General features: G+C 43.3%; 2 protein-coding genes across 3 annotated transcripts in view; both read left to right on the forward strand.

The window, feature by feature from the left end:
- LOC310635988 (E3 ubiquitin-protein ligase RNF213-like) overlaps positions 1-2,797 on the forward strand; it is an 88,607-nt gene extending 85,810 nt beyond the window's left edge. Inside the window, exons 50-52 of the mRNA XM_083355413.1 lie at positions 365-454; positions 559-737; positions 836-2,797. Of these exons, the coding sequence (XP_083211539.1) occupies positions 365-454; positions 559-737; positions 836-995 (429 nt within the window). The 3' untranslated portion in view covers positions 996-2,797. The remainder of the gene's footprint in view (positions 1-364; positions 455-558; positions 738-835) is intronic.
- Positions 2,798-4,985: 2,188 nt separating this feature from the next.
- Positions 4,986-26,910, forward strand: ENDOV (endonuclease V). Of its 2 annotated transcripts, XM_083351527.1 has the most exons (10): positions 4,986-5,061; positions 6,747-6,918; positions 8,407-8,541; positions 14,631-14,670; positions 15,408-15,520; positions 16,080-16,148; positions 16,886-17,014; positions 24,616-24,692; positions 25,247-25,308; positions 25,399-26,910. In XM_083351527.1, exons 1-10 carry the CDS (start codon positions 5,003-5,005, stop codon positions 25,401-25,403), a joined length of 861 nt encoding a protein of 286 aa, XP_083207653.1. In that variant the 5' UTR covers positions 4,986-5,002; the 3' UTR covers positions 25,404-26,910. The 2 variants fall into 2 exon arrangements, with proteins under 2 accessions (XP_083207653.1, XP_083207652.1); XM_083351526.1 differs by having other exon boundaries at positions 25,247-25,417.

Raw genomic sequence — 26,910 nt, forward strand, 5'->3', positions numbered from 1 at the left:
GAGCTTAAATGGACTCCAGAAGATGGTAGAGGACAGGAAGGCCTGGAGGAACGTTGTCCATGGGGTCACGATGGGTCGGACACAACTTAGCAACTAACAACAACAAGGTGCCCTTGAATTATAAGGTGTTGAGAGGCAGTGCAGAATGTCTTTTGAGTTTGGTGTTCGTCTGGACAGAATTTACATGAAAAATGTTGGCAAGTGCTCTTCCCATTAAAAGATTTGTAGAATTTATTAGAAAAGCTGTTATTAATATTTGGCTTTATTGCCTAAATGGCCATCCATTAACGCCATTTAGAAATATGTTTGCTTTATCATTTGCAAAATAACCTTTTATGTTTGTGTATGTTCATATTTCTTTTAGGCACTGAGCCGATGTCAGCTAAAGCATGCCATTTCATTGTGGCAGCTCCTTTCTAGTCATAAATCAGAACAGCTGCTGCATTTGAAAAAGGTAGGCTATGGATAAGGATGTGCTCACTAGACACTTTCTGTGTTTTCTCTCCGCTCCCCGCTTAACTATTTCTCTCCGTCTCTTCCTCATAATGTATTATCCAGGATCCTTTTGGAGAGATCAGCGCAGACTATAAAGAGGAACTCACAGAGGACAGTATCGATCTTCTCAAAGCTTTCCTCACCCAGACGGCGCTGGAGTCCTTCCTTCAAGAGTTGCATGAAATGATCATGCTGAAATTGAAACATGCCAGAGCTGGAGAAGAGTACAGTCCTACGTGGAGGTAAGGGTGTGAGCAGCCCAATCCCTTTTATAGTGAAATACATGCTGTTTTGCAGAGTATCTTATTCTTTGGGGCTTACTGATTTTCTTTTTTTCCAGCCTGAAAGAAGCATTTATTCCATATCTTGAAGGAAAAGGTAGCAATGAGCTTCAGGACTTGGATGATATGTTCCCAGAAGATATCCAGGTTTCCCAGTCTATCGCTGCCTGGAAAATAGCTGCTACTCTTAAACGGGGTGGATGCGGTCCAGGAAATTAATCCAGACACTTTTCCTCTTTTCCTCACTCTTCACTGATGAGCAGTTGGTTTTTCTTTATACTTGTAGAAAAAGAAAGGAAGGAAATAACAAATTTTTGCACTTAGGGTGATCCTAAATTAAAGGATTGTGGTCAGGGCTTTGTGTCAGGGCTTTTCAACCTTTTCACATATTGTAGCACTTTTAGGACATGACAATATTTGAGTACCACCAATGCTTAACAAGGTTCCAAAGTTCATGGGGTCGTGATGGGTCAGACACGACTTTGCAACCAACAACAACCTTCCCCCGCCCAAACCACCTCCTTTTATTGCCTGTCCTCCCTCACGTTTTTCTTCAGTTCATCTCCAGCTTCGAGGCTCCTGGGGCTTCTGCCGAGCCCAGACAGTCCTGCAGCTGCAACTGCCTCTTCATCAGGCTTGGCTCACTTAGGCTCATTCCCCTCCCCTGCTACACTTGGCTAGCAGTCGCATATCACCTGCTGTCAGAATCCATTTATATCACATTTCATAAATGTATAGGTAGAACAATGTGCTTATTCTGGGGATTCTGCCATCTCTCCGAAGGGGGGGGGAGAGAGAGAGAGAGAGAGGATAGACTTTAGGTCACAGGTCTGCAACCCGAGGCTCCGAAGCCGCATGCGGCTCTTTCAGCTGTCTCCTGCGGCTCCCAGTCCTCTGCCGTGCAGTCCCCCCCCAAAAAAAGTGGGACTAAAAAAGTTGTCTTGGCTCCACTCTTCAGTCAAACCCTGTTCTGCGCATGTGCGCATGTACACACATGCGCACACATTTTTTGCAGCTCCCAGTTTTTCCTTTTGTGAGGGAACCGGTTCTGAGTGGCTCTTTCACTGTTTCAGGTTGCTGACCCCTGCTTTAGGTGATCTTCAAACAACAGGGAACATTTGAACTGGGGGAGGGAGGGGGAGAGACAGATCTGGATTGCATCTTCAATTACAACTGAAAAAGGAAAGCAATAACCATAAAACCAAGGAGAATTCCCTTTCCCATGGAAGGGCCTGACACCTAAGCAAATGATGAGAGCCTGACCAAATGGATGAGGGGAGGGGCTGAAATGGGAATGCTTTATATAGGATTGAAATGTAACTTTGTTAGATTCCGTCTTGTATTGCCACAATCGATTCCATCCTAGTAAACATTTTCCTTTTGGACTAAACTTGCATCCAAGAGTTCTTATTTCCTAAGATGTGGATTGACCAGTGATACGTGTACCACAGGTGGTACGCGTATCACTGGTTGAAAAGCCCTGGTATATGTGAATAAATAGTGATGCATAAACATAAAGGGGTTAGTGCTTTAGATAATGAAGGATTTCTAGAAAATACAAGTTGGATAGGTACACTTCTTTCAAAGAAAAGTATTTTCATTGTTAACAGATTTCTGAAAGGACCATGTAACATCTATAACTGGGTTTATAGACTTCATTATAAATTTTCCTCCTTAATCTATTTAGAATTGGCAGGGAGCAGAGAAACAATCTTTCCCTCAACTTTCCTGGATTTTATAAATGCTACCATTTGTCTTTTTTTTTAACTAGGGACAACATTTCCTTGTAATTTTCTTTTCTCGTATACTGAATTGTCTACTTCTCTGAGACTACGTATTTGGGCAAGTAGATAGAATCAAGCAGGTATTGTAAGTGAACCATCCCAACCATGTTTTACTGATAGTCTGAATTGAATACTATATGAAACAGGCCACAAGACTGCACTTTCTTTGATTTACTGAGGGGTTTTTTCTAAGCAGTTTTGGAAATTATTTTTTCCTGTTAAAAGATGCTCTAAATACGGTAAATAAAAAATAAAAGACTGAAAATTTTTGGCTGCCAAAGATAAGTATGTATTTAAATAGTTCCATTCTTTTTTAATAGTTAATTGACATTTGTATCAAGTTATGCATTTTTTTTAATCTGTTTGTAACATTTGTATTTTTGCTTTTTAATCACCCTGTAAACCGCCCTGAGTCCTTCGGGAAAGGGCGGTATATAAATGTAATAATAAAATAAATAAATAAAATTAGGCATTGTCATGTTCGATTGTACAGGGATAATGTCTTAATACAGGTAGCTATGCTGGCAGAGAACAGTATGCCTCCACTTACTTTTTCACTATTCAAAAATTGCAATTTGTAAAAGTTACTTTCTAGTCTTTTTGTTCTTATAATAAAAAAAATCCTTGTTAGAAAAGTGTTCAGACTACGTCCCTTATTACTTCTATAGCACCTTACAATTTTATTACCTTTTTTCAGCTGGGGAACATGACAGTTTGGTTTTACTGCTTAACATTTAGTTAACTGACATTTAACAATTCACCAAGCTAAAACCATTAACAATTTTACCACAGTTTTTTTCGAAGCAGGGAGCTTTACCTCACATCTCGTCCGTGCTATGTAAATATAATCTGTGAACCAGATTTAACTTGTTCAGAGATTCTTTGTGTGAGATGAACCTTCTATAAGAATTGGGATATCAACCACACATTCTAACCCCTGGTGCAAAAGAAAAGTCACCCAACCTGCCACCTGTAAGGATCATTGGGAAGACATTGCTCTTCATGTGTTCTAATGGTAATTTCTCCTTTCATTTTAGTTAACGAGAGGGGAATATTCTCTGTTCAATGGTAATTTTTCCTTGTTTATAGTATGTCCAATAAAGTCAGTTCTTTTCCACCCTTAATGAAATTCCCTTAATTCAGATATGTCAAACACAAGGCCCGGGGGCCAGATCCAGCCCGCGAAGTGGTTTCATGCAGACCGCGAAGCCATCCTGGAAACAGTGAGGGAACGGCCCCCACTGCCTTGGCCCTGGCCCAGAGACCCTCCTTCTGCCAGAGACCCTGAGATCCGTCCCACTCCTGCCCAGGCCCCCATAGGCACCCATTTATTTTATTTTTATTACATTTATATCCCACCCTTCTCCAAAGACTCAGGGTGGCTTACAAGCTTAGCAGTAGCCTTTATTCTATGTATATGCCTGCTTGTTAGGGCTTTCACACACACCCCAAGTGGCATTATTACAAAGTCAGCTTATTGCCCCCAACAATCTGGGTCCTCATTTTACCTACCTCGGAAGGATGGAAGGCTGAGTCAACCTTGAGCCTGGTGGGACGCGAACCTGCACTAATGATGCGAACAATGTAGAGCTGGCCATGTCCACCCAGTAGGCCATACACACTTTAGCCACGCCCACCCAGGCCACACCCACCCAGCACCCTAAGGGCAACCGCAATGCTGATGCGGCCCTCAATGAAATTGAGTTTGACACCCCTGCCTTAATTGCATTGTGTTTTTTTTTAACTTAACTTTCCTGGACTTATATTCTGTAAGATTACACATTCGGAACCGCAGAGCAACGAGATTTTTCATTTCTAATCAGGAAACAGGAAATTTGTTTCCTTACCAAACTAATTACCCATAGCTATCGCTAGAGCAGCGTTTCCCAACCTTAGGAACTTGAAGATGCGTGGACTTCAACTCCCAGAATTCCCCAGCCAGCATAGCTGGCTGGGGAATTCTGGGAGTTGAAGTCCACGCATCTTCAAGTTCCTAAGGTTGGGAAACGCTGCGCTAGAGAATGGGTATAACTTCTGGATTTATTCACAAGCGCGTTGAACACCCGTGGCTTTGCACCGGAACTGCCGCGTCTGGACTAAATCTGAAATAGTAGACGTTATCTAAAACCATCTCCCTGCTGCCATCCAGTCGTGGGGGTTTTTGCAGCCTATATCTGGGCAGCCTTAGCTAAGCGCGTATATGGCGGAGTGGGGCTGCGGAGGCTCTCGGTCCAAAAAGCTGAGGGTCGTAGGTGCCGCTATGGACACTCCGTCGGAGCAGATCCAGCCCCGCCTTGGATTTCAAGCCAGCACGGTCGCTCGTGCCTCCGCCCTTCGTGCAAACAAGGAAGCCCAAGGAAGGGACGGAGCGCCGGGCGTCGTAATCGTGCAGGAGGAGCCGCCGAAGTCCCAGGAAGTAGGAAAACCCAGGGCGCGGACGCAATGACGGACGGGACGGGAGCAAGGGAGGAAGAAGGGGAGACTTTGCGGCGCTGGGAGCGGTAAAACGCTAGCCGGGGGGAACCAGGGATGAAGAAAGACTCAGGAGATTTTCCTGCCACCGGGGAACCTGGGATTTGTATTTCTTTGAGCTACCGAGTCTGGCTCCGCCTCCTGGGTCCCTCGTGGCTGCGGAGGGATCTAGGGCGCCTTGCTTGCAAGCCGCCACCTACCTGGCAGGTTGGGAATGGGGAGGGAAGCCTGGGGCTCTGGCTCAGCAGGAATCGCGACAACTTAAAAGCCCCCAGCAAGGAAGGGAGGCCTCTAGGGGCAGCTGGCTGAACCTCCTCTGCCCTGAGCCGAAGAGGACTCGCTTCTGGACAAGAATGCGAGCAGCCCGGAGCATGCAGAGAGGAGGCGGTGTGGTGCCTCCTTCCCGGAATTGGGGGCTGCGGATCTAGACATTGTCAGCTGCTTTTCCCCGGGTTCTCTAGTAGGGCCAAGCGATGATCTTGATTCGAAGGGGGAAAAAAGGAAAAAGAGCCTGGCCGGCAGAGGCTTTCCTGTCACAGGAGCCCCTCTTTTCCTGTGTTTCTCCCTTTGGAGTCCAAAGATCACCACACAGCCCTGTCTGCGGTGCTAGAATTTAATGGCATTTAATCTGAAAAAAAGGCCCATGAAATCCATCAACGTTCTCCAGGGCACAGAACAAGTCAGTAAAAATCAAAAGCTGGAGCAGAGTCTTTGGAGAAAGATGCAGCTCAAGTAGAACATTTCAGCATAGAAAAGGGAGAATTTTGGGTAGAAAAACCAAAGGATCACAGGGTAGCGACACAATCTGATACAGCGTTAATGAAGATGGAGAAGTTTCTCTCTCTCCCATATAAATCCATCAATGTTCTCCAGGGCACAGAACAAGTCAGTAAAAATCAAAAGCTGGAGCAGAGTCTTTGGAGAAAGATGCAGCTCAAGTAGAACATTTCAGCATAGAAAAGAGAGAATTTTGGGTAGAAAAACCAAAGGATCACAGGGTAGCGACACAATCTGATACAGCGTTAATGAAGATGGAGAAGTTTCTCTCTCTCCTGCTCAGTTCTAGAAGCTGAGATCATCCCATGAAAAATAGTGGGAGATTTAGAGAAGATGAAGAAAATATTGTAGGACACTTAAAACAAGTTGTTTGAGCTCTCCAGTTCCTGTTAGTCTCAATAAGTAGGTGGAAGGTCACAAGTTGTCCATATCTGGAGACCCCCAGGATCCCTGTTTATGAATTGAGCAGTGGGATTATTGCCACCAGGACATTGGAGATATTTAGCCCCGTGTAAGAGGCAATATGCTTCCACATACAGTTACTAGACATCTTGCGTGGGATACTGGGTTCATTTCTTATGGAGTCCCCACATCTGGTAAGCCACAGTGGAAGCTGAATATTGTATTTGACAGACTGGTAGATTTGTGTAGTTGTTTTTATGTTCTTCAGTGGATTAATAGTGGAGGCATAGAATAGGATCGTTTATTAAGTTCTTTGAAACCAATAAATATTCATGATCATTTGAAAAAAAAATCTTTTTCACAAAATTCAAAATAGTTCAGCATTCTATTTTGGAAGCATCATTTGTCCGTTTACATGCATTTCTCTCTCTTTTTCATTTGTTACCACTTTTTATATCAGCCATAGTGCTTTTTGCCTTAAATAATACTGGCAACTGGCAGGTTTTATCTACGGTAGTCCTATTGTATTCTTTAGTCAACAGATCCAGATGAAAGAAGATGTGATTGAACAAGACACAGAAGAATGGCAGAGCAATTCCTCCTTTACTGGACTGGAAAGAGTTGGAGGAATGGATTTGTCTTATCTCAAAGAAGATGCCAGACGTGCCTGTGCTTCACTAGTGGTGCTCAGCTACCCAGAACTTGAGGTAACAAAGATAAAAGGCTAAAGGCATTACAAGGAATTTTTGCACATCTAGGATTAATATATTAAGAAGATTAAAAATCCAGTTTCCAAATGTTTGACTGCCTGCCTTAGTAACTTTAATTACTAAGTGGGTTCCAGCTACTGAGATATTTGTTTCCATAGTAGGATTGAGGATAAAATCTTAGAAGCAATTCAAGAGTCAGTGGTGAGTTTTGGGACCGTTGTCAAATTTAGCTGTGGTCCAGCTATTGTCAGTTTTACTTGTCACTTTTCAAACTGTGATCTCCCAGTCCTCTGATTCTCAAATTGGGAAACGTTGAGGACCATCAATCCCATCAACATTCTCTAGGTGAAAAGACTATATAGCATTTTCAAAGTTTTGTAAATCTTTGCCAGTTTTGCTATCTCAGAGTGAAGTTACGGAGTTATAATTTTACTTCTTTTCAAATTCCCATATGCATCACGGTTGCCTACAAGAGCATCTCTTCAGACAATGGATACTTCAGAGCAGCGGCTCCTAACCTTTTCTATACCCTGCACCCCTAGAACGCTTCTGATATAATCTCGCACCCCTTAGAAAAGTTCAAAATAACCGCAACAAATTATGGATATACACTATAATTTTGAAAACCCAAGTTTTCACATCACCCTGGAATATCATCTCGCACCCCTGGTTGGGAACCCCTGCTTTAGAGAGACTCGGAAACCACCAGATCTGATAAAGGGCTGGATGCATGAATATGTACCGTATGTTTTCCACTGATTCAGCCATTCCTTAAAAGATTTTCAGGTGTATTTTTGATTTCTCCATAGAGAACGAGGTGATGTATGTAAAAATATATCAGTTTTACCTTCTTGAAAGCATTTCTAAACATTGTGTTGAAAATACAGATATTGTTCAGTGCCATTTTAGTTGTAAGAGAGCACAAATGTGATTGCCCACTACATTGAACAATCAAAATATTCCTGGCCTTCGCTGCCAAATACAAAATTCTGGAGTTGTTGAGAGAAAGAAAATTGGCAGGAGATAAGCTTCCCCCACCCCAGCTCTGAGACTTGAAATAGATGATCTCAAAGAACAGTTTGGTAGACAAACTTTTAGTTGAGATCAGAAGCAGGAAATCCTTTTTCTTACCTGTTTTTTATTTCTTTCTTGCTTAATATTTTAAGTAAACGCTTAAAAAATGTTTATTTACTTATCATTTTAAAGAAGTCTCTAGAACTGTAGGGAGCAATGTGGTATTGCAACAACAGTAGATACTTGGCCTTGCAGAGGCTTACAGTGCTGTATCTCTTTTCACCCTAAATTTGCAAACACATGAAAAGGTTAAATTTGAACCATTTTGTTGATTTGGTTAGGTCATGCCAAATGGGAACTGGGAGCTCCGTTCAGTTCATGGGTTGGGGTGCCCACCTCTAACTTAGATGACCTTAAAAATATTAGTCTTGCTCCTTGGCAAAAATGTCACTTTTTCTTCTGTCATCACAGGTCCTATACGAAGACTGTTACGTGGTGGCTGTGAATGCTCCCTATGTGGCAGGATTCCTGGCTTTCCGAGAAGTCCCTTTTTTACTGGAGGCTATACAGCGGCTAGAGACACAGAAGCCTGGCCTCAGGCCCCAGGTGGGATAGTTTTTGTTAATGAAAGGAGTGCTGCTACCTTATGCCAAGGATATATTTATTATTTTTATTATTATTTATTAATTTAATTTATATACCGCCCTTCTCTCAAGAGACTCAGGGCGGTGAACAGGGCAATACATAAAAATAGGATACAAAAATTAAAATTATTAAAACATGATTAAACAATGCCCATAAATATACAAATATAAAATTGAAGTCATAATAAAATCCCACCCCATCCCATCAGGCCAGGCCCGCTTGTTTAAAGAGATGGGTTTTAAGGTCGCGCCGGAAGGAGCGGAGATCGGGCGCCATCCGGAGCTCTACCGGAAGATGGTTCCATAAATCCGGTGCACCCACAGAGAACGCTCTCCCCCTGGGGGCCACCAGTCGGCATTCTTTGACCGGCGGCACCCTGAGGAGGCCCTCTCTGTGGGAGCGTACTGGGCGGAGGGAAGTTGACGCCGGCTGCAGGTGCTCCCCAAGGTATTCTGGACCCATGCCATGGAGGGCTTTGTAGGTCATAACCAACACCTTGAACCTCACCCGGAAGACAACTGGCAACCAATGCAGCTCGCGGAGCAAAGGTGTAACACGGGAGTATCGGGAAACCCCCGATACAACTCTCGCGGCTGCATTCTGTACCAGTTGGAGCCTCCGAGTGGTCTTCAAGGGTAGCCCCATGTAGAGAGCGTTGCAGTAATCAAGACGAGAGGTCACGAGCGCATGGGTGACCGTGCGCAAGGCATCCCGGTCTAGATAGGGCCGCAACTGGCGCACCAGGCGAACCTGGGCGAACGCCCCCCTAGTCACAGCTACAATATGGTCTTCTAAGGAGAGTTGTGAATCTAGGAGGACTCCCAAGTTGCGAGCCCTATCTACAGGAGGTAATGACTCACCCCCCATAATGAGGGGTGGGATATCCTGAATATCCCGAGATGCCGGTACGCACAGCCACTCCGTCTTGTCAGGGTTGAGACGAAGCCTGTTCCTCCCCATCCAGACCCGGACCGCCTCCAGGCACCGGGACATCACGTCGAGGGCATCACTGGGGTGGTTTGGGGTCGAAATGAAAAGTTGGGTATCATCAGCATACTGATAATACCCAACTCCAAAACCACGAATGATCTCACCCAGCGGTTTCATGTAGATGTTGAACAGAAGGGGCGAGAGGACTGACCCCTGAGGGACTCCACAAGCGAGAGGCCTCGCGGTCGACCTCTGCCCCCCTGCCAACACCGACTGCGAGCGTCCCAGGAGATAGGAGGAGAACCACTGAAGAACCGTGCCTCCCACTCCCAATCCCCTGAGACGCCGCAGCAAGATACCATGGTCGATGGTATCGAAAGCCGCTGAGAGGTCTAATTGGACTAGAACAGAGGAGTATCCTCTGTCCCGAGCCCTCCAGAGATCATTCACCAGCGCGACCAATGCCGTCTCCGTGCTGTACCCGGGCCTGAAGCCCGATTGGTACGGGTCTAGATAATCCGCTTCATCCAGGACCAGAGGGAGCTGATGCGCCACCACACTCTTAACAACCTTCGCAAGAAAGCGAAGGTTGGAGACCGGACGAAAGTTATTCAAAACAGCCGGGTCCAAGGCAGGCTTCTTGAGGAGAGGTCTCACCACCGCCTCTTTCAAGGCGGCGGGAAAACTACCCTCACTCAAAGAAGCAGATATAACCGCCTGGAACCAGCCTCGTGGGCATAAACCAGCCAGGAAGGGCACGGGTCCAATAAACATGTGGTGGAGCTCAGCCTCCCCATGATCCTGTCCACTTCCTCCGGAGTCACAGGATCGAACTCCTCCCAGGTGACATTGACAAGATCGCTCGTGTCCTGATCGTCCGATACTGCCCAGTCGGAGTCCAAACCGGTCCGAATCCGAGCGATTTTGTCCGACAGATGTTGACTAAATTCCTCGGCACGCCCCTGCAAGGGTTCCCCACTAACCTCCTGGTTAAGGAGGGAGCGGGTCACCCTAAACAAGGCGGCCGGGCGGTTATCTGCGGACGCGATGAGGGCAGCGAAGTAGTTAGATCTCGCTACCCTCATCGCTGCGAGATAAGACCTAATATGGGTTCTTAGTCGCAATCGGTCGGATTCAGATCGGCTGGACCTCCAAACGCTCTCTAGGCCCCGTCTCCGACGCTTCATCTCCCGGAGCTCCGCCGAGAACCATGGAGCCCATTGGGATCTGCGCCGGGTCAGGGGCCGCAAGGGTACAACTCGGTCAAGTGCCTCCGTGGCCATCCTTTCCCAGGCTTCCACTAAGGCATCTGCCGAGCTGTGAGCTAAGGAGGCAGGTGGGGGCCCCAGCGCTGCCTGAAACCTCTCAGGGTCCATTAAGCGCCTGGGGCGGAACCATCTAGTTGGTTCAACAACCCCACGGTGGGGAGTGGCAAAACGGAAGACCAGCCGCAGGAGATGATGATCGGTCCATGACAGGGGCATAACAATTGGGGAGCCCCCACCAAAATCATCTAACCACCGACCAGATAAGAAAACCAAGTCAAGGGTGTGGCCTCCCTCATGGGTCGGTCCATGAATTACCTGCGTCAGGTCCATGGCCATCATGGAAGCCATGAACTCCCGAGCTAACTCAGATGCTCCTCCCAGGGATGGTAGATTGAAGTCTCCCAAAACCATAAGTTTGGGAAACTCAATCACCAGCCCTGAGAGGATATCAAGAAGCTCAGGCAGGGCTGCTGCTATGCGACTAGGCGAAAGGTACGCGAGCAGCAAGCCCAACTGCGCCCTAGGACCAAACCTCAATAAGAGAGATTCACATCCGACTATCTGAGGAACGGTGGCCTCCTGCGGACATAAGGTCTCCCTCATAACCACAGCCACTCCCCCACCCCTACCCTGAGTCCGAGGCCGGTGTAGCACCCGGAAGCCTGGTGGGCAAAGATCAACCAGGGGGATACCACCCTCTGGGCCCAACCAGGTTTCCGTGATGCAGGCCAGGTCCGCTTGCTCACCCTCGACTAGATCCCGGACGATCTAGTCGAGCATTCATCCAGCATTCCACTCCTTCAAAGAAATAATAACCAGGGCATCAAGACTTCTGGCCCCTAGCATTCGGTGGCTTAGTCCCTGTGAATATGGATGTTCCCTTTAGGTATCTGTGACTAACTTGCATTGGCTTGAGAATGATAGTATTTATAAACCCATACACCTGGATAACACCAGCTAGGGTGGGATCTCAACTAAAAAATGAATATGAGTTTCAACATGTCACTTTATATATATATATGGGACAATTCTTTATTTCCTGTTTTGGCCTAATCGAAGGCCATCGACAGGCAGTAGTCACAACAGTGACAGCTCATATTTGTGTAAATTTTTTTAGATTGCTAACAAAGAATTAAAGGGAGACTGATATGCATTTCAAACATATATATATATATATATATATATATATATATATATATATATATATATATATATATATATATATATATATATATATATATATATATGGATCCTTGGTTTTTCGGGTTTTTCCCCGCGTAGAATTAAAGGTGTAGGCGCAACGTTTCGACGGAGTCCCATTGCGCCTACACCTTTAATTCTACGCGGGGAAAAACCCGAAAAACCAAGGATCCACATACAGGCACCCGCGAAAACCTCAGAAAACATATATATATATATATATATATATATATATATATATATATATATATATATATATATATATATATATATATATATATATATATATATATATATGTTTTCTGAGGTTTCCGCGGGTGTTCGTATGTGGATCTTTGATTATTCGGGTTTTTCCCCGCGTAGAACTAAAGGTGTAGGGGCGACGTTTCGACAGAATCCCATCCGTCATCATCAGGCTGGAGGCTTCTGCTTCCTTCTTCTGGGAGAAGCATGTGGCTGTTTGTTCCTCTTTTTTAAACTGCCAGAGGGGGTGTGTTCTGTGGGTGGAGGTTGCTCTGATTGGGTGGGGGAGTAAGTGTGTTCTGATTGGGTGGGAGTGTGTTTTGAATGGTGGGTGTGTTCTGATTGGGTGGGGGTGTGTTTTGAGTGGATGGGCTGGTCTTAGCTGCCAGCCTTAGACCTGAGCTGGTGAGTTGTGCTGCTTTTGTTCGGCTTCGTGTTTGTGGTGGTGCCATGTTTTTATAGTGGGTGTCAGTTTGCTTATTGTGTGGTTTGGAGGGGTTTAAAGTGGCTGATGTTGCAGCTGTGGTTAGGTTTCTGTTTTGTGGTTGTGCCTCGTTATCATTGTGGGTTCGGATTTGCTTTTTGAATGGTTGTGTGGTGGTGATGTCATGTGTTATCATGAGTTTGGGTCTATCATTCTTGGTGGTTGGGACTCGTCTGTCAATCAAGGCGGGTTTCAAAATGGTTGGTAGGCGAGAGGTATCATCTCGTTTGTTTATGCTGTGGGGGCGTTTTTCTATCTCAATGGCTTCTCTGATTATTCTGTTGTTAAAATGTTCAATTTTGGCAATAGTTTTGGTTTTTTTAAAATCAATTTCATGTCCCGTGGCTTCAAAGTGTTGGACCAGGGATGAAGTTTGTTCTTTTGTGAGTGAGTTTTTGTGCTCTTCAATGCGTGCACTTATTCTTCTGTTGGTCTGTCCGATGTATGTGGTGGGACAGGTGGAGCATGGGATTTCGTATACTCCTTGGTTTTCTAAGCCAATTATGTCCTTGGGGTTTCTTAGGATGGTGGATATTTTTCTGTCTGTGTAGAATGCTGTTTTGATGTTGTGTTTTTGGAGGACCTTGCTGATTCTGTCTGTGGTCCCTTTTAAGTATGGGAGGAGGGCTTTGCCATTTTCTTGTTCTCTGTCTTGGGTTTTTGTGGGTGTCTCTCTTCGGATTAAGTTGGTAATCGTGTTTCTTTGGAATCCATTGGCTGTTAGTACATTAGTGAGAGTGTGTAGTTCGGTTTTTTGGTGTTGTTCGTCAGCTAGGTGTTTTGTTCTGGAGATGAGTGTCTTGGCTACGGAGTTGATCTGTGCTGGGTGGTGGTGTGAGAGTGCATTCAGATAGCGGTTTGTGTGTGTTTTTTTATGGTAGATAGTGTGTCCTAGGGAGCCGTTGGATTTCTTGTAGTCTAAGACATCAAGGAAGGGAAGTTGATTGTTAGCTTCTGTTTCCATGGTGAATTGTATTTTGGTGTGTAGGCTATTGAGGTGTGTGAGGAAGTTATCCAGTTTTTCTTTGCCGTGTGGCCAGATTACGAAGGTGTCATCTACGTATCTGAGCCAGAGTTTGGGTTTGTGGTTGGATTTTTCTAGAGCGAGGGTTTCAAAGTGTTCCATGTAGAGGTTTGCGATGACAGGTGAAAGGGGTGATCCCATGGGTGCTCCTTCCATTTGTTTGTATCTTTGTCCATTGTAGATGAAGTATGTGTTAGATAGGCAGTGGTTGGTCAGATCTAGGATGTGTTTTGGGGGGTTGTATTTATTTCGGATAGCTGTCAAGGCTTCTTTGATTGGCACTTGGGTGAAGAGGGATACGACATCGAAGCTCACAAGTAGGTCACAGGGCTGTAAGTTTAGTTTACTTATGATCTCTATGAAATGGAATGAATCTTGTACGTGTGAGGTGATGGAATTTGCATAAGGCTGTAGTTGTTTGGCAAGAAATTTGGCTAGATTTTGTAGAGGTGAGCCTATGGAGCTGACTATGGGTCTGAGTGGGGTTCCTTCTTTGTGTATCTTGGGCAGACCATAGAGCTTAGGACATCTGGATGATTTTTCTCTGGGAATGATTGTTTTCTGGATCTCTGGATCTACACCTTTAGTTCTACGCGGGAAAAAACCCGAATAATTAAAGATCCATATATATATATATATATATATATATATATATATATATATATATATATATATATATATATATATATATATATATATATATATATAATGTTTTTCAGTGACAGATTCTGTGACTAGGCTTCACTTTATGGAAGAGGACCACCAATGTTATTTGCCTTCTTTTTTGATACTTTGTGTATGCAAACCAACAAAGGCAACACTGACATCTCCATTACTGAAAAAGCTTCCCACTGTGTTACCTATTATTGAAGTGCCCCTTTGTGGGTTTTTTTCCCCCTAGGTGCTTCTTGTAGACGGAAACGGCATCCTGCACCACAGAGGTAAGTTTCCTGGGCCATCCTTGCTAGTAAATCCTTTAGATTTACTTTCCATCTCTGTTAGAGGATGCCTGGAAGATGCCAGCATGGGGAGTCATTGGTTGATTTCTCGTTATTGTAGTGTTTGCAGAGATCTTGGGTGTTATGTATCCAGGTGCAGGCATCTGCATAGCAGCAGCCACCAGGGGGCGTTGGCCTGGATGGTTTCGGCGGGAAACCCAGTTTCGGTGGGAAACCTAGGGCCAACCCCATTGGCCAGCCGCCTACCTGGCCAGGTATATAAGGAGGCCAGGTAGCCCTTGTTCTTCAGTACAACCCCACCTCCAAATAAAGAGCTGAACTCGTACTCCGGCTGGCGTCTCTTCCTTGCGTCGGACCCACTACATTAGATTGGGGAAATGATTCGTGTTCATCTCCTTGGCAGTTGTCAGACAGGAAGGAAGGGGCTGTAGGCTGAACTAGCCTGCTTGCTGACAGTGAAAAGTCTGTCCTCCCTGATGCCCAAAAGGAACAGCACAGTAACCAGTTGGTATTTTGGTGAACATCAAGAAATGTATTGCAAGATTAACAGCTGTCTTGTTTCCTTCTCGTTGGTTTCATCATGGTTTGCCCTTCCTTTGGGAGCTTGTTCAAACTCATGCCCTTAAAAAGTAGTGCGAGATTTTCTCTTCACAACAAAATTGAAACTTCCCTTACCAGTTTTTCCCCAACTTCTCCTTCTTCTGCATTATATTCAACAGGTTTTGGCATCGCTTGCCATCTTGGTGTTCTCACAGGTCTTCCCTGTATTGGTGTAGCCAAAAATCTCTTGCAGGTGGAAGGTTTGGCCAATGATGAGCTTCACAAGAAACAAGTAAGTGTTGAAAGGTGTGAATTACATTTCACATTCTTAATTCCAAACAGTAGGGGGATGTTAGAAGAACATCTTGTCAAAATTGGAGAAACTGCTATGTACAAATAGCTGTTCTGGGTTTGTTTTTTTTCATTTAAAATGAGAAAACGGTGTTACCTACAGGATGAAATATGTTCAGACTGATTGACAATTATGTAGTGACCAAGATGCTCTGCTCTCTGTATTAAAAATACAGTTAACCTTGCATTCCTGCTGTATATGTGTTTGTGTGTGTTGCATGGTTTTGACCCATGAAGATTATTGCAGGGGAAGACACTTACCTATGCAGAGTAAAACCTTTAAAGGAGAATTCCAGCCAAGCTATTTTGATTTCAGATCTTTATTTAGAAGTGTCCTGTATAGAACAGCAGTGGAGAAGAAACACTAATACTTGACTAGCACAATCCCCTCCTATTTTTTTCAGAAAAGGCTACAGTTTAGGAATGAATCTTGAATTAATCCAATTACTTCATCTGTCTCAACACATCTGCTGTAGTAAATTTCTTTCTCCATACTTCAGATTCAAGATCTTCAGACAGGAGGAGATGCATTCCCACTCACAAGTACCTCTGGGAAAATCTTGGGTATGGTAAGTATTTTTGGGAAGGTAGAGCATGTCTAAGGGACGCGGTGGCTCAGTGGGTTAGGACGCTGAGCTTGTCGATCAGAAGGTCAGCAGTTTGGCGGGTCGAATCCTGAGTGCCGCGTAGCAGAGTGAGCACCTGTTACTCGTCCCAGCTTCTGTCAACCTAGCAGTTTGAAAGCACGTAAAAATGCAAGTAGAAAAATAGGGACCACCACGGTGGGAAGGTAACAGCGTTCCGTGCACCTTTGGCGTCTAGTCATGCCGGCCACATGACCACGGAGACATCCTCGGATAAACGCTGGCTCTTTGGCTTTGAAACGGAGATGAGCACCGGCCCCTAGAGTCAGAAACGACTAGCACGCATGTGCGGGGGAACCTTTCCCTTTACCTAGAGCATGTCTATTGGAAGTGGAAAGAATCTGAAGAAATGAGTGCAATAGAAAAGAAAGACGGATTTATCCTCAGTCTCTGAAGCAGTCTTTGCTTTCCAACATGAACATTGTCTTAAGTATCAGATTTTGTCTGGGGTGCTTATAGAAAACTGATTAATAAATGTGAATGCTGCATATTCACTTTTTTTTTCTTCCATTTCAAAATCCAGCTTCTCATTCCATTAGGTAAAATTTTCCACAGAGCTATTTTGTTAAATAGAAGAGACACCTGTTCCTCTTCATTTCTGTTCTTTGGACATTGCACAGTTTGCATGTGTCTAGCAGTATCTCTGTTTCTTATCTGCCCAGGCGTTGCGTAGCTGTGCCAAGAGTACCAAACCTGTGTACATCTCAGTAGGCCATAAGATAAATCTACTGTCAGCGGTGCGCCTGGTCCATTCTTGTTGCAAGTATCGGATTCCTGAGCCCATCCGGCAGGTATGGTAGAATGTTGATACCAGCAGTCTCAAGCTAAGCAACTTGGTCAACACTCTAAATGTTTGGATTTCAATTCCCAGAGTTCCTAACTAACAATGACCATTGCTAGAAATTCTGGGAGCAGAAGTCCATTCATCATTCTAGAGGACACCCTGTACAACTAGTTCTGTACAACTAGTTCTTGGATCACATCGCTTGCTCAGTGAATAGGATCTGCTGGGCCAACTGTACTGCTGATCTTCCCAGGTGTCTGCAGGCTACAGAGATTGCTGAACCAGAATGCAGCCAGTGGATGGCAGTGCTGGATCACCATTTATGTACCTTGAGGCAGAGTTTGAGCAAGGAGTGATTTTAGCACAAAATGTGTTGGCCACAGACTTGCCGAGTTGCAACCATGCCTTCAATATGTGGCAAATGTGGCAAAGAAAAGCTTAAGCAGAGCAGTTTCCTCACCCTGTGACAGTAAGGTTCTAATAGAAGGTACCATTCCTAATGTCAGTGTGCATAAAGGGCCACCTCACCCGTGTCAGCATCTTTCTGAAGGCTAGCTTCATTCTAAGCTTCAAAGAGAGAGTCCATTTAAACCCCCTATGGGTCCCAGCAGTAAATAGTTTTAGGGAAGCAAAAGTCAGCATGTTGAGATGTCCTCCTCTTGAGCTGAAACATACTTTAGATGTGAAAATTTCGAGTGATCCAGTTGTAGAAGGAAGGCAGAATACAAATTGCCACAAGATGATAACAAAATGTTAAGATTTTCTGCGTCTCTTTGCTTCCATTATTGGTTGTCTGGATTTTTGCAAGTCAGATTTGGTAGTCTTGTGTTTGATCAGCCCTTGATCGTTGCTTGCATTTTTGTTTCTGATGTTGTCCTTAAGGTGTGGCTCAATGCTTGGCCTGCAGAAGTGTCAGCTTCATTCCCTACCATCTTCAGATAAAATGCATTCATGGAATCCTTGAAACCCATGTTCAGGCAGTGTTGATAGTACCAAGCTGAAAAACTAGCAGATTGATTCAATATTGGACAGCTTTCTATGTTCCTTACCCACACAACTTCATAAGAATTACTGAACAAATAATAACACAGCCCCAAAATTAGGGTCCATGCTGTGTGCATGATAGTGATTAGAAGCAGCAGATGTTCCTTCTTCTAGTATGTAGGAAGATATATGCATGATTCTTGATTGTCAGTGCCTCCAGCCCTGGCACAGAAGCCATAAGTATTCAAGAGAGCCAGTGTTTTCATCACCTCTGATGCCTTTTTATGGAAGTAAAATTTCATGTGCCCAAACTGACCACCTTCAAACTTTTAGTCATCCAGTAATATTCCTTCCGATGTATCTCCATTGATGTATCTCCCAGCTCTGTGTCCTGCTTGCTCCCATCCTCTCTTCCTTTGCTGCAGCATGTCTTCCATTTCACAGCCCACTAGCATCTTTATGTTGCTACTCCCACTTTTCTCTCGGGGGAAAGTCAAGCTGCAGCCCCAAAGTGGAAATAAAATAAAATAAGAAGAGGTGTCTTGCAGCCCTGGGATAATAGAAATAATACATGGTAGAAGTAGTAAGTTTGCCATCTTTTCTTAGGTTGCCACAAAAACATTCACACAGGCTTGGGCTTTTTGTCCAGTCTGACCAGCCTGATGTTTTCTATTTTTTGATACTCCTGGCATAATCCCCAGTCTCTAATGCTATTGCTAGTCTACTCCAAAAATAGATGCAATCTTGAGGGATTATTAAGGCAACATGACCCACCTTATTGATTAGCCTCTTGGGTTAATAAGCTAGATTAAGCCGTCTTAACAGAATGTGAAACGATGCTACAATCTAAGAGGACACTTTGCTCTTCCCTTTCCCTGCCATGGAAACAAAATGAGGATAGCATTAATAATCTTTGATGAAGAAGCAGGAAAATGAAACAGAAGGCAATATTATTGAAAAAGGTATTGAAATGTTCAGTATTGCCATTTCCTGGATATTGAACCAATTGTATACCTAGCCATTGCACAACATTCATCACTGAGAACACAGTCTTTGGTCAAACAGGAATAGTTATTTGCTAACTAGTTTTTTTTTAAAAAAAATCAGTTATGGAGAGAGATTTTCATACAGTGTAAGGGTCTCATCTTAAGCCATATTTATGTTCATCCCAAACCGATTATCTTTTTTTAATCATCTCAAATGTAATTTTATTAAGAATTTTAATTACAATAGTAAAACCTAATACAAACTAAACTTAGAGAAAGAGAAGAGAGAGTGGAAAGAATAAATGTGCAAGAAAAGAGAATATAATGGAGAGAGAGAACTTCCAACCTTCATCACCACAAGTATAATAACTTTTCAAAAGTTAGTCATCTCTTCATCCCATATGAACGATAAATAAATCTGTAAAACCTTCAATCTTGGTGTCAGCAAAAAGTCCATAAAGGGTTGCCAGAATATCGCAACAAATATTTTAACCTTGATCAAATCAAGCAACTATATATTTCTTCATTTTACTTCTAACAATCTTAATCTTTCATTCAATCAAAAGTGGTGATAGGATTTTTTTTCAGTTCTTCTTTATCCCGTCATACAGATTTCTTTAAGGTTTTAGCAAGCCTCTTTACTAAATCCAATATGAACGTATTTTCCATGTCATTCTCTTGGTGAATCATTTGTATTTTCCTTTCGATTTTTAAAACTTCAGCCAGTTTCTATTGTATATCTAGTAACACATCATTTTCCAAATCATTATCTTGGTTTTTCATTTGTAGCTCCATATTCTCTACTTTAATTGATCACATAAAATTGGTCCTACATCTTTCATTCCTCCATTAACATGTTTTAGTCTATTTATAGAAACATATCATTACTGACAATGTTATATTGTAATTATTAACTTCTGTCTCCATTCTTCAAAGATTTCCTTCAATATTAACGTTTGTTATAATGTTTTGTATCATTCTGTAAGTCTCAGGATTAACTGACATCAGCCTTTGTATTTTTTTTTCCTGCTTAAAAATTTTTTCCCCCTCCAATGTCCAGTTTTTAAAATCATCACTTATCTTTTTGTTATGACTTGCCATTGCCAGGATAACCAAAATATACCTGTTTCCTAAAAAAAAGTTCTTAATTTTTTTATAGATAATTCAGAAACCTTACTTTACAACATTGTAAATTTACCTGGACCCTTAATCCATTTTTAACTATCTTAGATCAAAAACCTATTTAGCTTTCCACTGTTTATTTCAAATTATTTAAGTTCTTAAGCTTGTAAATATATTTGGTTCAGAGTTGGAGATAAACTCACCCGAAGAAGATTTGTGAAGCCTATCTCTAGATCTAGTTATAGAGTAGTTAATAAGCAATTTCTGAAAGCAAATAGAAAGTGAGGTTTGCAAACTTAGTGTTCTTTAAAAGTCTTCACCTTGGTTGGGAGCAGGAGGGCAAGTCCCATTGTCACCTAGTATGAAAAATGGCTTTCCTGTGGTCTGCTTGCCAGGAGCAGCCATCCGGAGCCAATATGCTTTTGTCTAGAGCACAGGTCTGCAACCCGCGGCTCGGGAGCCGCATGTGGCTCTTTCATCCGTCTCCTGCGGCTCCCAGTCCTCTGCCATGTGCAGTCCAAAAAAAAAAATGGGACTAAAAAAGTTCAACCAATCAATTCAAATATGCAGGGTAGGTGCATATCTCGCCTTGTCTCCACTCTTCAGTCAAACCCTGTTCTGCGCATGCGCACATGTACGCGCATGCGCACACATTTTTTGCGGCTCCCAGTTTTTCCTTTTGTGAGGAAACCGGTTCCAAGTGGCTCTTTCACTGTTTCAGGTTGCTGACCCCTGGCCTAGAGGTTCCAAGGAACTGATATGCTTACCAGTTCCATGGTCTTTGCTGCAGACGCCATCTCTGCTTTTGCAGAGCCATCTCCTCTTTTTAATTATCTAAAATTCTGTTTCCAATTTTCTGGTTATTGAAATGTTTTGCAGGTGCTTTCAAAGTAGAAATGTAGGCTAAAATACGTACAAAACGGAACAAAATGGCTAAATGGCATTTAATTATGTTGGAGATGACTGGCTTTTAGCTTCTGTTATTGCCAGTAATTATTGGCTTGAGCCATTTGTATTCCAACAGTTTTTGCCTTGTAGAATTTGTTGGTATAGAGCCAAATGAAGTAAATTAATTTTGTTAGGCAGATCTAAAACAAATTAATTTGTCATAGCAAATGTATCTAAATGTTCAAGCCCCAATTCTTTTCATAAAAGGTGGACATGCAAAATAGCCAAAGGTGATCTTTTTGTCCCTGGCCCCATCCATGAGGGATGCAAGCTTTTGTGTTACAGAAAGTTATTTTATCTGCTCCCGAACCTGGAAGCTTGAATCATTATGTACCAATAGTGAATTATTCCTACCTGTTTTTTCATATAGCATAGTTATGTAATAGGTTAAAACAGTAATGCCATTCTAGATCCTATAAGATTGCAGTTCCCATCATCATTGGCAGTCTAGAGGGTTCGCTGATTCAGTGTCCCTCAACCAAAGGATTTAATATTTGATGCCAGCCTTCATCCCTCCCATTCCCTCCATTGTTCCCTATTTTGTGATATACCAGATGGCAGCCTGAAATTCATAATCTCTGCCCAGTGCTTGTAAACTGTCCTGTTTCCTAGGAAAGTGAAATAAAATTTTGGCTGAGAACACCTATGTTAAATGGATACAAGGAGCATTGTTCAACAAGTAAAACACAGTATAGTTATAAGGGGGTGGGTGGTTGGATCAACTTCACCCAGAAAGTTCACTAGGTCATTTGGAGCTAATCTAGAGATATCAAATCTAAAAAATAGTCTAGATATATCAAATCTAAAAAATAAAAAAAACCCAGCCTCTGCATACTACTAATGGTATCACCTTTGCTGCAGTCTCGTGGTTGTCCAGATTTCTGCAGCCCAGATTTGTTAGTCCTAGGATAGTTACTTTCTTTCGGCCTGATCACTCTTATATACTTCTTGTAATAATATCCCTGGAATGAAGAATAGGAACCTTGAAAAAGAGAGCTGAATGACATTTAAACTTAAAGGAAATTTAAAGAGTATCAAAGGAAGGGGTATTAGTGCTGTGGTTTAATGGATCACTGACTTATCTGTCCATCCCACAAAAAGTAGAGAAAGGATAAATCAAGAATAACAAAATGAAGAATGTGAAAACGGTAGGTAAGAGAAGCTGAAGGAAGAATGTATAGCGGAATTGAAGAAAGCAGCCAAAGAATAGGGTGCCTGCAAAGGAACTGCTCACATGAGGAATTAAGTCAATGAGATAGAACAGGATTGACCAATATTGACTCTCAACACATCTGGATCTCCATGATTTTGTACATCAGCTTAATTTCATACCTATGTATTCCTTGCTGCTCCTGCAGTGAAATCAACTTGAGGAAGAAGGTTCTCAATTAGATCCTGTTCTGAGGCTATGGCAGGCTTGAGAAACCTGACTGCCTGTATGCACGCATGGGAACATTTCCCCCCTGTTTTGATGTAATCCTTTTCCAGAACAGCTCGGTGTTTCTGGATCACCCTCCCTCTTCTAAGGCACGTCAGTCTATGATGGCAAAAATCAGAAGGACTCACACCTTTTATTAAAAGGCTTTGGTGACGGTGAAGGGATGACGCGAGTGCAACTGACAAAAGTTGATGCCTTTTAATAAAATGTGTCAATCTGAAAAGGTACTACCAGAACTCTTGACTGTTTTTGTCTTTTGCCTCCCGCCACTTGTCGGATGCATTGTGCTTCAATTCCTGTTGCCAGCAGACTGACGAGTCTGGGAAGTCTCTCGTTCATCTTTAAAATATGTTCTGTGCAGACCTGCTTATGGCCCATTGAGATGAATCGTTCTAAATTCAGACAGCCATCGAATTTCTTCAACCTTCTCATCCTTTACCCAGTTCCACTGCAAGTTTAATTGTAAAAGATGCCAAAGCTGTCACCCAATTTGGTTTTGTTCCAGAATTTGGCAGCAGTTCTGTATGTATTGAAAGACCCAATCCTAGAAAAGCAAGCATGGTGTCCATTAACACATTCATTTCCTTTAGGTAGCATTTGGCAGCCCATATCAAACTGCTGAGTTTGCTTTGAATGGAATAAAATGTAGATTGTTTGAAAGAGGCAGCATGGCATTCTCTTGCTTCTTCTTCCTCTCTCAAAAAGAAGCACAGTGGAACTGGTTCAGATGGCGAACATAATGTGCCTTGTATAAGAAGCTATCGGTTATAAGCCTTTCCCCTCTTGGTGCAGTCCCAGCCTGGTTCCCAAACTCTTAAATGAAAATCTGCCATTTAGTGGATCTTTTTAACAACGTAAATTGGAGACACTAAAGTTAAAAAAAAGGGGAAAAAAAGAAAACTACCCTTATCTTGATGTGGTAGTTTTATTCCAGTCAGATGTCCTTACTTTCAGGTAAGGAAAAAAGTGTACAGTTGCTAACCACATTTTTAAAGTATTATATATAGTAGTTCGGCTCACAGTCTGACTCAGAATAAGCTTCTTGCATTTCCATGAGCACAACTGAAAAATAATATTAGCTAGGGGAGCCAATGGTCTGAGCCAACATGGGTTTTCATATAAATTATTTGCAAGCTTTTGACCTCTGGTGAGCAGAAGGGACTCATTTTCTTCTCAGTCCAAAAATACTGTATTTTTCCGTGTATAAGACGCACCCTTGTATAAGACGCTCTGGCATGCGAGTTCCAAGCTTACAGCAAACAAAGTCACTGCTGGGGGCAACTACCTCCCAGCGCTCTAAATAGACACCTCCCAGCCGGCCCCAACCCCCACCCATCTAACCAGCATCGGCACGATGAGCAAGCATAGTCAGCTCACAGCAGCAGCCTTCCGACCCTGGTAAACAAACCGGCGTGAGCACCGGCATGACAGCAAGGCAAAAAAAGCAAAGGCAGGTTTTAAACTGCCCTTTCTCCGTGCCGATCAGCTGTTTGGTGGACCACTGAACAGCTGAGCTGGCAAATCCGGAAGTTCGGCTGGCCGCTATTATCGAGCAGGAGGGCCTTGCAGCTGTGTTCCACAGGGTCCCTGGCCAGCATACAGGTATGAGGGAGGGAAAGGGCTGTCGCTGCCATCCATGCTGCTGGTCTCATCTGCTGCCTCCGGACACCGCCATCCGATGACCTTGCCCCCTCCCATAAGTGGCAAGCCCACAGGGGCTTGACACCTGCACCAGGCGGCATGGCAGCGGCATGTAAAGAACCCACACAGGCATGCCCTGGGCTGTGGAGGTTACCATTATACACTGCACTTGTATAAGACACACCTGATTTTTGAACAGTGTGTTTGCAGGAAAAAAAATAGCATCTTATACACAGAAAAATACGGTATGTCATGAAATGTAACCCTCAGTTATCTTTGGGACAGAAGCTGCTTTGTGATTGGCCTAAATCTGACTAGGACTGATATTTGTGAGATGATTTTTCCCCCCTCTAGGTACAGTAATGTCAGAGCCCAACCGCCCTGTCATTTCTGCCTCCTCCCATTCTCGTAGAATCCTAGAAATTGTCACTTGCACCAGTCAGCCTAATTAGTCTCTTGTTCTTATTTTCCTCTTGGCCCTGATCATAGGCAGATATAAGATCCAGAGAATACTTCCGGAAACATATGGAGGTCAACATTACTGTGCCCCCTCCTCAGCCAGAGAGGTAGGTGTTTATGGAGCAGGAAAGCTATATATGCCACACACACCCCAGTCAGTCTGCTTTTTTAATGCTCTTTGGGAAAGGCATTAAAGTGGCATCCAGGGTCTGTCCTGTTCCTCAGGACCAGCTATTTCTGGCAGAGCCTCAGACGCCTCTGCAAATTACATGGTTTCCCAAAATGTTTGAATCAGATTTGCTACAACCTTGAGATGATCACAAAACATGTTCATATCTTGGAGCAAAGGTGCTGTTTTGGCAGCAAAGGTATCTAGGAAAAATGTATGTTCTGGAAAAGTTGCACGTCACCTTTGCTGTGATGCATCCAGAGTCATTCCAGGACAATGACATTTTATTCTTAGAAATCCATCTTCCAGTGAGTAGCACTAGTACGGGTGAACTTTCTATGAAGGAAAAAAAAGAAGTGGAATTTAAGATCCAGCCTCTACAGATGGATTGGGATAACATACTCCATCTTTACGTAATTGCATCCCAACATCTAATACTAGTACATAGGTTTTTGTCATGACACATGTTTGATCACTTGCTTCTTTCCTTAGAGGCCAAGATCTGGAAAGTGCCAGAATGGGGGAAGCTCACAAAGATGAAAGCAAGCACCAAGGTATGACTGTTCCAAGGCGGGTGCTTAAGTTGGGACAATTTCCCACTCCAAACCTTATAATCTTTCAGATTCATTTTTTCCCCATCTTAGTTTGACCCTAGAGCTTCTTTCCTAGAGCTAATCAGAAAGATGAGCTTTCATCTCTAAGGCTATCATCCCGGGGAGGAGAATATATCCTTCTATTCAACAAAGCGCTGCCCAGAGGTCAAAGACAATGAAGACAGCTCTTTCAAGAGTACTTTCATCCAGGGATGTGCCAGCTGCATTTTGGAGCAAGAAACATCGTCTTAACAGAGTGGGCCTGGGCTTTAGGTGAACACAAAAGGCAAACAAAATGACCCGGATAAGTAGTAATCTAAGGCAATGATGGTGGTGGGCAGGTTGCCCTGTATAGCTGACAGATTTACTTTCCTGCAGTGCAGAGAATCTTGGGCTAATTCCTCAGGGAGGATTTCTGTTTTCTGCCATCTGCTCCATTCCTTATCCTGAAATCTCCTTTCAGTACCCTGAAAATCCTGAAACTTAGGATAGCTTCCCCAGTTTTGGTCATTTCCAGATGTGCAGCCTGGGAATTCTGGTGGTTGAGGGTCCACATATCTGGAAGGAAATAAGACATTATGTACCAGTTTAACGGTCATAGGCTTGGACTGATCCCTGTAAGCAAAAAGTACATTTCCTAACACCGCATTACATTTGGACAGAAGACCCTGAACGCTGACTATCGTATGGTATTTTGTTTTTAACGATTGTGAAATGTTGTGTTCTGTTTATTTCATTTATCCTATTTGTACACTGCACACTCTTTGTGGCAGTGTATGTGAATCTGTGATGACGGGGAGTATATACTGGTTTTAATAGGTTGTAGCGTGAATTATTCACAACAATTTGCTCAATTTTCCTGCCATGATACAGATGCTGGTTAAACCTGTTATTTAGCTAGAAAAGGGGTGGGGTTATCTTTGAAATCACAGGTCCCTTAAATACTCTTTATATTCCTTTTTCCCCATTTTAGCCAAAGGAATGTCTGAAAAGGGTCTATGACAATTTGCCATACCAACTCACCACAATCAACTCACCACGGCCAAATCACCACACCCAACTCACCAAAATCAACTCACCACGGCCAAATCACCATGGCCAACTTCCTCCAGGACAACTTGCTGCAAGACAAGAGACGCTAATATCAAATAAATGGTGGAATAGAATCATTAAAGAAAGGATGCAAAAGGAGGGACAGATTGAAATGTGAATGAAAAAAAATAACAATATTTTTAAAATTTATTTTAAGTAATTAAACTGAATGGTTAAAATGTCCGGCAGTGAAGTTGTCCCGTGGCAACTTGGCCGTAGCATGTTCTGCAGCGAGCTGACCATGGTGAGTTGGCCGTGACAAGTTGGCCACAGTGAATTGGCTGCAGCGAGCTGTCCCATTCCATACTGAAGAGGCACAGTACATTGTCCTGATGCCTCACTGTCCATCCTTGTGTTATTGCTCTCTGCCTGGAATGGTGCCGAGATTTTGGAAAGACTACTGATGCCGTGCTAGAGCTAGGCAGCTGCTAGTTCTCAGGCCTGTCTCATCTGCCCACTTCTTGTCTCTCT

The sequence above is a fragment of the Vipera ursinii genome (genome assembly GCF_947247035.1).
Source record: "Vipera ursinii genome assembly, chromosome: 2".
Taxonomy (NCBI): Eukaryota; Metazoa; Chordata; class Lepidosauria; order Squamata; family Viperidae; genus Vipera; species Vipera ursinii.